Here is a 12,500-nt window from a genome sequence, read left to right on the forward strand (position 1 = left end):
CGTAACGTTTCGTTTCTGCCGTAATGATTTCAAATGGGCTCATTCGAAAAAGTAAATAGAAATAGTCTAAGGCTTTACTCTCCTGGGAAAGTCTGTGGCTTGGTGCAGTTTCTTCAGAAAAATCACCGAAAGAAACAGTTTTTAAATTTTCACTCCATTCAGGTACCAATTCATTTTCTTAATCGCTGTCGGATTCACTGTTTTCACTTTAATAGCTGCCAACTTGCAAAGACAAAGGAGGAGAAGGGTGATAGCGTCAGTGAAACAGTTCGTTCCCTTTGTGTGTGTGTGCGTTTGCGTGTGGTGTAAACCACATTAAGAAGAGCATTTGACATACACACCAGAATGTGAGTTTTCTGTAAATTTTGCTTAATTGGAGTTTAAATTTTAAAAACTGGACCTGGCATGACCCGATGCATTCTACTCTTAAAAATGCTAGGTAAATTGTAATTGAAGAAATCCTATATTGTAGATTTCTATAACTTACAAAGGGAGGCAGATAAAATCTGCCTTTTATAATAAGAGATAACAAAAAAAGTGTATTCGATTTATGATGCAGAGTTTATATTTGTTAGGAATCAATTGATGATTCCTTTATTACTCTTCAGAGTTTCGAGCCATGTGTGTTCACTAAGGCAAGAATGAAACGAACTGGACGGAAAACCTGTATTGGGAAACACCGGTTAAACCAATTCTCATTCACCAATAAATCAAACTGAAAGACAATAATTTGTGTTGTTTTTAATTGTCGATATCTATATATATAATGATGAGTTTGTTCGTGTGTGTGTGTGTATGTATGTATGTGCATATGTATGTGTGTGTGTGTGTGGGCGTATGTTCCTTATGCATTCAAAAACTGAGTTGCCAATTTTGACGCGTGGGGTATGAAAAGATTCAGTAATCTTTCGGTTACCAAATAAACTTTATTTTCATTTACATATTTTCTACGTTATCTCAACAACCAGTTTTAGTTATTTGGAAGACAATGCTCTACAACGACCAGGCTTCATTAGAGAGTGAAAATAGTTTTACACTTTCAATTTGAACCAGAATTACAAAGTGTTGCATTACGAGAGTGACGATGTGTGAATAAAGAAAGTAATGTTTCTCCTAATTAGTCACATCTGTACTATAATAAAGAAAGCTGCTTCCTATTTATCTATATATTGGGTCATCCCATAAGTAATGCAGTTTTTTCAATTGCATGAACTAAAAGTCGGAGGAGGACGGGATAAACTATCTGCTTCAACTTGCTATAAAAGCAGGTAGTAATTTTACCTTTGTCTTTATTCTTAGTGCAAGTTTTGAAGAGTGCAGTTAGATTTTAACATTATTATATAAGAGAGAGAGAGAGAGCATGTGTGTGTGTGTGTGTGCTTGCGTATGTTATGTTCCTTATGCATTCCAAAACTGAACTGCCGATTTTGACGTATGACGTATCAAAAGATTCAGCAATCTTCCGGCTACCAAATAAACTGGGTCATTATTATTATTATTATTATTCAGGTCTCTGCTTGGAATCGAACTCGGAATAATAGCCCGTGCTCTTAATCACTACGCCATATGCACGTGGGCAATTATGGAGTCAATTTTAGGGCTTATAAATCTAATATTTTTCTATCCTTCTTTAATACCGGTTCCCATATGCTGCTCATATCTGCACTCCGTCTGCTTAGGAGCTTGTTGTGTCCTAGCATATGTGCTGCTTCTTTTAGTTTTTGTACTTTCCAGTGGTGTTCTCTGTCTATTATTTTAACTTCATCCCACAGGGGGAGATGGTCTCCATTTTTCTATACATGATCAGCTATACCCGATTTATCAATATCTCCTCATGTCACAGCTTTGCGATATTCGTCTACCCTTATTTTGAGGGGGCGGCATGTTTCCCATTTGTATAACCTACCACAGCTGCATGGGATGGAATACATGTAGTCTTTGGTTATATTCTCTTCTATTGGTGGTTTTACTCGAAGGAGATATTTGCGAAGTGTTGTATTACTTTTGAACACTGTCCTGATGTCATATGGGCCGCATATCTTTTGTAGCTTTTCGGAGAGGCCTTTTACATAGGGTAGACAGACTTTGGACAGTTTATTGGTTTCATCCTCTATTTTCTTCATAATTGGAGTGGATAGTATGTTTTTGGGGTAATTGTTCTTAGTAGATTGCTATTGAGGTTGATCATTTCTTCGTGGTGTGTATCACGATCGCTACTTATATTCTTTGCACGATGTTTTGGGCACTGAGCAATCCCTCTCTTTACACTGTATGGATGGTGGGAATTGAAGTTGAGGTATCACGGTCAATCCTTGAAGGTAGTTGCACTTGATCCTTCTACTACATACTTCTCTCATGGCCAACTCTCACGAGTTGGAAGCAGCAACAATTTACTCATTTCGACACCAACAAAAGATTACACAATGAACATTGTTTACCCTGAGGTACTTCAAGATTGACAGAAATTATTATGAGAATATATCTTTATATTTATTGTTTACTAATCCGAATGAGAACAGCAGTAACCCGGGCAAAGCCGCGTCATTCAGCTAGTACTTAATAAATATTTGAATGTCGGAGGCTGAAATCATATGTAACGATCATAGAAGAGATAATTAATAATGGTTTCAAATTTTGGCACAGAGCCAGCAATTTTGGGGGAGGGGATGAGTTGATTACATCAATCCAGCTGGTACTTATTTTATCGACCTCGAAAGGATGAAATGCAGAGTCGACCTGGGCAGAATTTGAAATCAGAACCTGAAGACGGACAAAATGCCGCTAAACATTTTACCCTGCTCAATATTCAATTTCACCCTATAGGTGAACATAGATACTGAGCGATGCATGAATCTTATAATGATCTATTCTGAACGTATCTTCAAGAGTTCAGCTTATGCCATATTCAAAAAGGTAAAGTTTTAAGGAGATTCATATATTCAATTTAATTTGATGATGTTATCAAATGTAATGATTTTAGAGGCAAAAAGTTACACATTTTCTGGATTATGCTAAATGTATTATAGAAAATTTTTTTAATCATTTGGTTATTGACAAAAAAATTGGTATCTTTCTCCTTACAATTCAATCTTTTGCATTAATTTAATTATGTTTATGATGACAAATACGCTTTTTTTTTAGCATTCGGTGCAGACGTGACTGTGTGTTAAGAAGTTTGCTTCTTAACCACAAGGTTTTGGATGCAATTCTTACTACCTGGCACCTTGATGAAGTGTCTTTTACCATAGGCTCAGGCCGATCAAAGCCTTGTGAGTGTATTTAGTTAATTGAAACTAAAGGAAGCCCGTCTTATGTGTGTTTATAATGGTGGCGCTGCAGCATGGCGACGTCTCTAGCCGAAACCAAGTGTAGAATATTTTATTGTCGGCCATTTTATAAACCTAAAGCAAAAGATCCCCTTCCTTTTTGAATAATGGTAGAATCCCACCTTTGGTGGTAAACAATGACACCCACTATAACCAGCACTGCATGGGATGGTTGTTTAAGTTTCGAGTCGTGTCACTTATTGATGTAATTATACTAATCTCTTAAATTATTTGATGACACTTGAAAGTTTTCCCTTCATGCACGCCCTATCCAACTATAACAATAGTCTCTAATTGTTTCGCCCTTTAAAGGCGGAAACTTCTTATTTCCGCTTCATAATGTGTTTTGTTAGTAAAGAATCAGCGATAGGTATGATCCTCTTGATAGCAATAATTTTCATGAAATACAATTTATATAAGAAGTTGTAGTAGTAGCAGCAGCAGTCGTAGTTTTTATTGTTTTCGATGGTACTTGTAGTGTTTATGATGATGATGTTGTTGTTTTATCTGAGGTCAGCTTTGAATGACCAGATATATGATGAAAGGCACTCTAGCTGTCTTGTCATTTTATATTCAGGAAACAAAACTCTTACGGCATTGGTTTAACACTACAGCGCTCAGCATGTTGGTAACGGAATTGTTGAGAGCCGCATGGAGCGTCCTTATAACTGATACAAGGCCACAAGTTAACAGTGCTTATGTTATGTATAAGTGTGTGTGGGAGGATTTATTATATAATTAACAATCTTCAATACATATAAATGGTATTTGCTTTATAGATGGGAAATGGATTAGATCTCAAAAGTCGGAGGTACAAAACTATATAATGGATGGCATTTAATTCAATACCTTGAAGCAGACAGTTCAGAAACTGGGGTAAATTTCCTCCCTCTGTAGATTTTCGTTTACTCAAGGAATAAATTTACTAATTCTGGAACTGTATATATTTTTGTCAGTTATGCTGTGTTTGGTGAGGGTCATTATGTCAATCATAAACATACACACTGGTTCTACTTAACTTCTTTCTATAGTATTTGTAAATCAGTTAAACGTTTAACCAATTAGTTAATTGATTGTTTGATTAATCGCACCGCCAATCAATCAACAAGGTTCACCAAAGTCCTTTCGACCCCATTCGTGACTTCATCAGTGATATATCCTCTTTACTTCAGATCTATTTAAAGTCGAGAAGAAAATTTGAAGTAGGACAGCTTTCTGAAAAAATACTAATTTTCTTTCTTTCTTACCACTTTGGATTTAACGATTTGTATTGTAGCTTTCTTAATTACTGTATTACTAATGGAATAATAGTCCAATTCAAAAGACTGGGTTTAGTTGTTACTTTTGTGTCGAATGTTTTACTCTGGCAAAAGCATAAACTCTTTTATTGAATAAAAGAAATTGAGGATAAATTTACTTAAAAAACTTGCTAGGATGGAGGGGTAGTAAATTGTACGAAAAAAGTAGGGAACTACTGCTTTAACATTTCTGTTATAACACTGTTCTGATTATAAATAATATGGGAACCACTCCAGGCACAATACTAACACACTACTACTACTATTACAACTACTACTACTACTACTACTACTACTACTACTACTACTACTACTACTACTACAACTGTACTGCTGCTGCTGCTGCTGCCGCCGCCACCACCACCACCACCACCACTACTACTACTACTACTACTACTACTACTACTACTACTGCTACTGCTACTGCTGCTGCTGCTACCGCTGCCGCCGCCAGTGCACAGCTGGTACTTACTAAATCGACCCTGAAAGGATGAAAGGCAAAATCAGCCTCAGTGGAATTTGAACTCAGAAAATGATCTCGCATTTCTGGGAAAGAATGGGAGTTGGATTAATCGATTCTTATTTTTGAACAGTAATTATATTATTTATCTTGGAGTGATAAAAAATAAAATCGACTCCGATGGAATTTAAACACAGAATGTGAAGAGATATTGAATAAAACAAAGTATTTTCCCTGCTTTTCAGCCAATTTTGACATAACCTTACTCCTTCGTAACAACAACAACAACAACAACAACAACAGCAGCAGCAGCAGCAACAACAACAACAACAACAACAGCAGCAGCAGCAGCAGCAACAACAACAACAACAACAACAGCAGCAGCAGTAATACGAACAATAACAACGATTTTCTGATATAGGCACAAGGTCAGCAATTCGGTGGAGGGATCTAGTCGATGCAACCGACCCAAGTATTCGATTGGTATTTTATTTTATTGATTCCAAAGGGATGGCGTAAAAATATCTGTGCAGGATTTAAATTCAGAATGTGGAATATGGAAAGGCATTTTTTTCCGACGGTTGAACAATTATGCCAACCCGCTGCCCCAGATAGGCTCCTTCCCAAGTCACATAGACCCACGAGACCGGTTTCCCGGCTTTTCTGGCGTATATGCTCTCCCACTGGACGAGACGCCGGCCCATCGCAGACAACTTATTTTTGCCAGCTGAATGGATTGGAGCAACGCGAGATGAAGTGTTTTGTTCAAGAACACAGCGCATTGCCTGGTCCAGGAATCAAAACCCTAATCTTACGATCATGGGTGCAACATCCTAGCTGCTAAGCCATGCACCTCCACACTACCGCCTCAGATAATTGCTTCTAATTTAGGTACAAAGAATGGAGAGGGTTAATAGAAACTGTTTACTCCAGTACTTGATTGGTTTCTATCTTATTGACCAAGGAGGGATGAAATGCAGAGTTAAGCTCAATGCGATTTGAATTCAGAACATAAAGAGATAGAATAAATACCAGAAGGCATTTTACCGACGTTCTAGCAACTCAAACATTTATTACTCCAGGTTTCTTTTAATGTAGGTGCAAGGCAAGGGATTTGGAGGGAGGAGAACAATCGATTATATTGACCTGAATACTTGACTAGAATTTTTTTCGACCCCAACAAGATCCCTCGGCGGGATTCCAACTCAGACTGTGAAGAGCTGTAACTAAATATTGGTTTCAAATTTTGGCAGAAGGCCAGCAAGTTCGGGGAAAGAAAAATCGATTACATCGACCCCAGTCCTCAGAGGTCGATGGATAAAAAGCGAAGTCGAAAGGATGAAAAGTGAAGTCGACGTCTGCGGAATTTGAACTAAGAACATAAGGACGGACAAAATGCCACATGCTAACGATTCTGCCAGCTCGCCGCCTTAGCTTCAACAATATATTGCAAATCATTTGTACAACGATCTGACAATCTTTCTAATCCAGTAAGTATAACAATGCTGATACGATGTTATGATATTGATGATAATTTCTAATAAAAAGGTGGCGAGCTGGCAGAAACGTTAGCACACCGGGCGAAATGCATAGCCGTATTTCGTCTGCCGCTACGTTCTGAGTTCAAATTCAGCCGAGGTCGACTTTGCCTTTCATCCTTTCGGGGTCATAAATTAAGTACCAGTTACGCACTGGGGTCGATATTATCGACTTAATCCGTTTGTCTGTCTTTGTTTGTCCCCTCTGTGTTTAGCCCCGTGTGGGCAATTAAGAAACAGATAATTTCTAATATGGACAAAAGGCATTTCGTGCACGCGGAGAGAATTTTTGATTATTTCAACTCCCAGTACTAAACTGGTTTTATTTTATCGTGCCCGAAAGGTGGGAATTGAAAACAAAATCTTGTTTATAATTGTTCTTATTTCATGATTGGAAATCTTTCGTCACACACCTCCAACCTCTTCAGCGACTCTCCATCATTGAAGAGGTCACAGGTGTGTGACGGAAAATTTCTAGGCAATGGACATAAAAGCGAAATCAATAACAGTAAATATTATCTTTCCCTTCGTAATCATTGTGTTGATTAATACTATATTTTTAATACTTCATGCACCGCTAGGAAGACAGTACGAGCAGCTCTCGGAAAATGCAGCAATCCACAAGAGAAAACACCCAATCAACAATGGAATGTTTGTTCCCAGGGAACATACGAAATGGTTACATTATCACCAAGTCTCCATACTATCCGGGTAGCTATATAACATTCACGTGTTCCTCGGGATTTTTCATGGTAGGTTCACCTTTCATGAAATGTTCGGTTAAGTCAACCTGGATCGGCAGCTTACCACGATGTGTTTCACTGGATTTGTCAACCAAATTTAACCTTAATTCATCTGATATCACTCTAGGTAGGTTCATTCATGGCTTTCAATAAGCATTTATCATTTTAGATAAGGATATATAAAAAGATAAAATCATAGATAGCAAAATTCAGATTGCAAAATTGTCGGAGAATAAGTGACTTTGAAATCATAATCACTGTGTACTAACCATCTTGTTGGTACATAGCTGACCCACTAGAACTTCAGTGTTCCAATTTGAGTAATGAGGGGACAAAAGAGCTTCAAGTCGAGTAAACTTGGGATTTGAAACTTCCAAGAGTTTAAATGTGCCTCGGGAGCGTTTAGTGGAACAATTTGCATTCCATTCGAAGTATGGTCCTACGTTGCAAAAGTTGCTCCAGTAGAACTTAAACCACTTTTAGATCTTGTGCTGCATATTGTTTCACAAAAGACCAATAAATAAGAAAACCTAATCGAGTTATAGCGTTAGAATAGTCATTTACAGAGTATTTGTTGGTGGACTTGATATTAGACATTGTGAACAAAACATAGGGCCGTCGCAAATAGATGCTTTAGTTTAAAGGGAAAAGATCCCCTTCGGTCATGAATGACCATAGGATGCACCTAGAAAGTTCCCCTCTGAGGTACAACTCTGGGCAAGGTTGTTTATGGAAACCAAGCAGTCGCCCATGCATACCAGCCTCTCCTCTCCACACGACTGACGTTATCCAAGGGAAAGGCAAAGGCCAATACAACTTGGTACCAGTGACGTAATTTCTACAACTGAAGCAACGTGAAATAGTGTCTTGCTCAAGAATACAACACAGAGCCCGGTCTTAGAATCGAACTCTACCGCATGGTTGTGAGTCCTACACTCTTACCACTGAATCTTTACTTTACTCAGGGATTATTTCAGACGCCTGCGCAAAGTAAAGTCAAACTCAATATCTATACATTCAATGCATCGTAAAGAAAGGCTAAGTTGAATAAAGCTTTAATGTAAGCTCTATGCATTTGTGCTTTTATATAATCTCTGTTGAAATGATGATGATACTATTACACAGATTATATGACTAAAGGAAGATCATTCAAACGTAACTTCAGTTTGGCTAAAAGAAAAATGATTCAAAGCTTGTATAGAATGTATGTAGATAAAAAGAGAGACGATATTTTAATATAAATCTTCTGTGGTCAAAAAGAGAAACAATCTCATAAGACAGAAAACCTGTTTATCTATTGTTAAATCAGATCGTAATTATAATCTGTTTATATCATTGCAGTTCCACGTTGGCTTCTAATCGCCCTGTTTACAATACTAGGATTCTTTCTTATGATTTTGATGATTTTATTATTCTACTACTACTGTTGCCGGTAAGTAATTCAATTTTGACAGAATGAATACCAGTAATTCAGACAGGTCAAACGAACTGACGAAATTTGTCCTTTATAAAAATTGTCTTGGAATTTAATCCCAAAAATATTAACATTCATTTAAATGAATAACGTAAGTGTTATGACTAGTAATACTCTTTTCTTTTACTTGTTTCAGTCATTTGACTGCGGCCATGCTGGAGTACTGCCTTTTAGTCGAGCAAATCGACCCCAGGACTTATTCTTTGGAAGCCTAGTAATTATTCTATCGGTCTCTTTTGCCGAACCGCTAAGTAACGGGGACGTAAACATACCAGCATCGGTTGTCAAGCGATGTTGGGGGGACAAACACAGACACACAAACACACACACACACCACACACACACACACACACACACACACACACACATATATATATATATATATATATATATATACACGACAGGCTTCTTTCAGTTTCCGTCTACCAAATCCACTCACAAGGCTTTGGTTGGCCCGAGGCTATAGTAGAAGACACTTTCCCAAGGTGCCACGCAGTGGGACTGAACCCGGAACCGTGTGGTTGGTAAGCAGGCTACTTACCACACATGCAAATACCTGCACACATGCACGTACGCATGTGCGCGCATGCATGTGTTCACGGTATGGTGAAAACGGCGAGGTGGCAGAAACGTTAGCACGCCAGGCGAAATGCTTAGCGGTATTTCGTCTGCGTTACGTTGTGAGTTCAAATTCCGCCGAGGTCGACTTTGCCTTTCATCCTTTCGGGGTCGATAAATTAAGTACCAGTTACACACTGGGGTCGATGTAATCGACTTAATACCTATGTCTGTCCTTGTTTGTCCCCTCTATGTTTAGCCCCTTGTGGGTAATAAAGAAATAGGTATTTCGTCTGCGTTACGTTGTGAGTTCAAATTCCGCCAAGGTCGACTTTGCCTTTCATCCTTTCGGGGTCGATAAATTAAGTACCAGTTACACACTGGGGTCGATGTAATCGACTTAATACCTATGTCTGTCCTTGTTTGTCCCCTCTGTGTTTAGCCCCTTGTGGGTAATAAAGAAATAGGTATGGTGAAAACGGACGGAGAGAGTAAATATTAGAGTATGAATGAGTAGTGAGGACAATTTCACCGACAAAACCTTCCATGATGAGGTCCCTTTTAGCCGGTGTTCGTGACTGAAACAAGCAAAAGAGTATATATATATATATATATATATATATATATATATATATATATATATATATATATATATATATATATATATATATATATATATAATATATATACTCTTTTACTTGTTTCAGTCATTTTGACAGCAGCCATGCTGGAGCACCACCTTTAGTCGACCATATCGACTCCAGGACTTATTCTTTGTAAGCCTAGTACTTATTCTATCGGTCTCTTTACCATATATATATATATTATATATATATATATATAATATAATATATATATATATATATATATAGTTGAGTGTAAAATTCGGGGTGAGTACTTGATAATTATAAGCACCTGTGTATACCGTTGGTGGTGTAGGTGGTGGAGTAAATTGATCAAAATAAAAATAAAAATAAAAATAAAAACATGAGGCGAGGATTCAGCGGTACATTGTTTCGGGCCTTATTAGACAGATACATAACAAATCATAATGTATGTCTGTGGCCTCTTCAGCCGCTCACAACAGCTTCCACAAGGACATGTGTTAGTTCCGAAATTCTTGCTGGGGATGCAAATCTTCTCGCCCGTACGACAAAATGCGGCAGCAGCATCGAATTGAATCGTCCATCTCCTTCTTCTCTCAATGTAGAATGAGGAAACTTGGATGTTGAGGTAATGTAAATAAATAAATACGTATATAGAGGTGAAGATGGAGGGGCGAGAGTTCGGGGCGAGGGATAAAAAATATAAAATAATATAAAATAATGTATAAATGTAGATGATAAAGATATAAAGAGTTGTAAGGAGATGTAAAGGGGGTATAAAGGCATAATGTTTTAAAGTAAAAATAGAAATGGAAATAATAGTAAAAGAAGTAAGGAACCTGATAAAAACATGATAAAAGTGTAAAAGAATGTAGGGATAAGGGATGTATAGAGGTCGCGGACCCAGCATGGTGGTCAAGAGATTGATAAAACTTAGTTGTAGAACTGTCAGTAAATTAACGGTTTCGTCGTAAATCAGAGCTGATGAGAGTTTAATCTGGTTCCTTGAATTAAATGGACTTCCAGTACATCATATCATCATGGGTACATACACCCACATACACGCGTACATATACGTCTCCAAGTCTATAAGCAAACACACGCACTCGCGTGTAAACATGTACATAAACCCACACGCACCCACACGCATGCGCGCACACACACATACATACAACAGAATATCCGCATATATAGACGGACATTACGCGCGTATACGCTCACATGTACATACGTGCGCCCCTCACTACATACGTACACGTATATGCCCACGTCTCTAGGTCTAGGTATAAGATATTAAAGGATGTGTATAAGAACGTATGTAAAGAATCCGTACTCATGTTAATACGCGCACGCACACACGGCCGTGTGTCCGTATGTGCGTGCACATATATATACTCACATACGCACACAAGACACACGCGCTCATGGGTATAGTCATAAATATCGAAGTATGGCATGTACACATACGCGCGCGCACATGTATGTATGCGCATACACACGTACGCGGACGCTCGGATATTCAAAAGGCGGATCCATAGGTGAGTAAATAAGCATATATAGAGGTGTAAAGCGATAGATTAGGGGTAAGAATGAGGGTAAGGGTAAGATTAGAAATAAAAAATACAGTATAAATAAGAAATACAATGTAATAGTTAGAAATGAAATATAAGAATTATAAGGGTTATAAGAGTTAAGGTAAGGGATGAAAATGAAAATGAGAGTAAATGGCAGTAGAATAAACGTAAAAATAAAGTAAAAATAAAATTAAAAATAAAAATACATGGAAGTAGGATAAAAGTAAAAATAAAAATGAAAATAAAAATAAAATAAATAAAAATAAAAATAAAAATAAAAATAAAAATAAAATAAAAAAATATAAAAATAAAAAAATAAGGTAAAAATATAATTTTGTAAAGTTTAACATGAGATGGAGGTGGCCCACATATATATATATATTGTGTATATGTACACACACACACGTATGTGCCATAAACGCACACACACACACGCACACACACATACACACGCGCATATAGGAAAACGGGATGTGCTGGAGCCGACAGGTTGCACCGGGTGGGAGGAAAAGCATGGGGGAGTTGGTATAAGACCTAAGCATTGTAGTATTTGAAAGTATTAATAAGTTTATGTATACAGGATGGTTTGAACTCTGACCTTTTGTTAATAAGATTGTGTTTGTCTTTGAATTTCAAGATGTTCAGGAGTTCTACACAGCATAGTTGGCATCCTGCTCTATTATTTAAATAAGGTGCAGCTGACGCCCCCAACGCCCCCACTCGTATTGCAACACCTCCGCCTAGGATTAGCAGCACACGACCGAATAATGCAATGCAATGCAACTGCAGATGTGCATCAGAGTGCCCGCTGCAGGGCGCATGCAGGGCAAAAAACGTAATATACTCATGTGAGGTGAGTGAGTACTCAATTTAACACACTCACCTATATTGGTTGCTCAACCTCCTGGAAATCCAGATACTACA

At 37.7% G+C, this 12,500-nt stretch overlaps 1 protein-coding gene across 3 annotated transcripts in view; it reads left to right on the plus strand.

The window, feature by feature from the left end:
- Positions 1-12,500, plus strand: part of LOC115210211 — a 49,626-nt gene that overhangs the window by 13,034 nt on the left and 24,092 nt on the right. For all 3 annotated transcript variants that reach the window (XM_036506584.1, XM_036506575.1, XM_036506580.1), the window contains exons 2-3: positions 7,204-7,492; positions 8,707-8,797. In XM_036506584.1, coding sequence (XP_036362477.1) covers positions 7,231-7,492; positions 8,707-8,797 — 353 coding nt within the window. In that variant the 5' untranslated portion in view covers positions 7,204-7,230. The remainder of the gene's footprint in view (positions 1-7,203; positions 7,493-8,706; positions 8,798-12,500) is intronic.

The sequence above is a fragment of the Octopus sinensis genome, linkage group LG1 (genome assembly GCF_006345805.1).
Source record: "Octopus sinensis linkage group LG1, ASM634580v1, whole genome shotgun sequence".
NCBI lineage: Eukaryota > Metazoa > Mollusca > Cephalopoda > Octopoda > Octopodidae > Octopus > Octopus sinensis.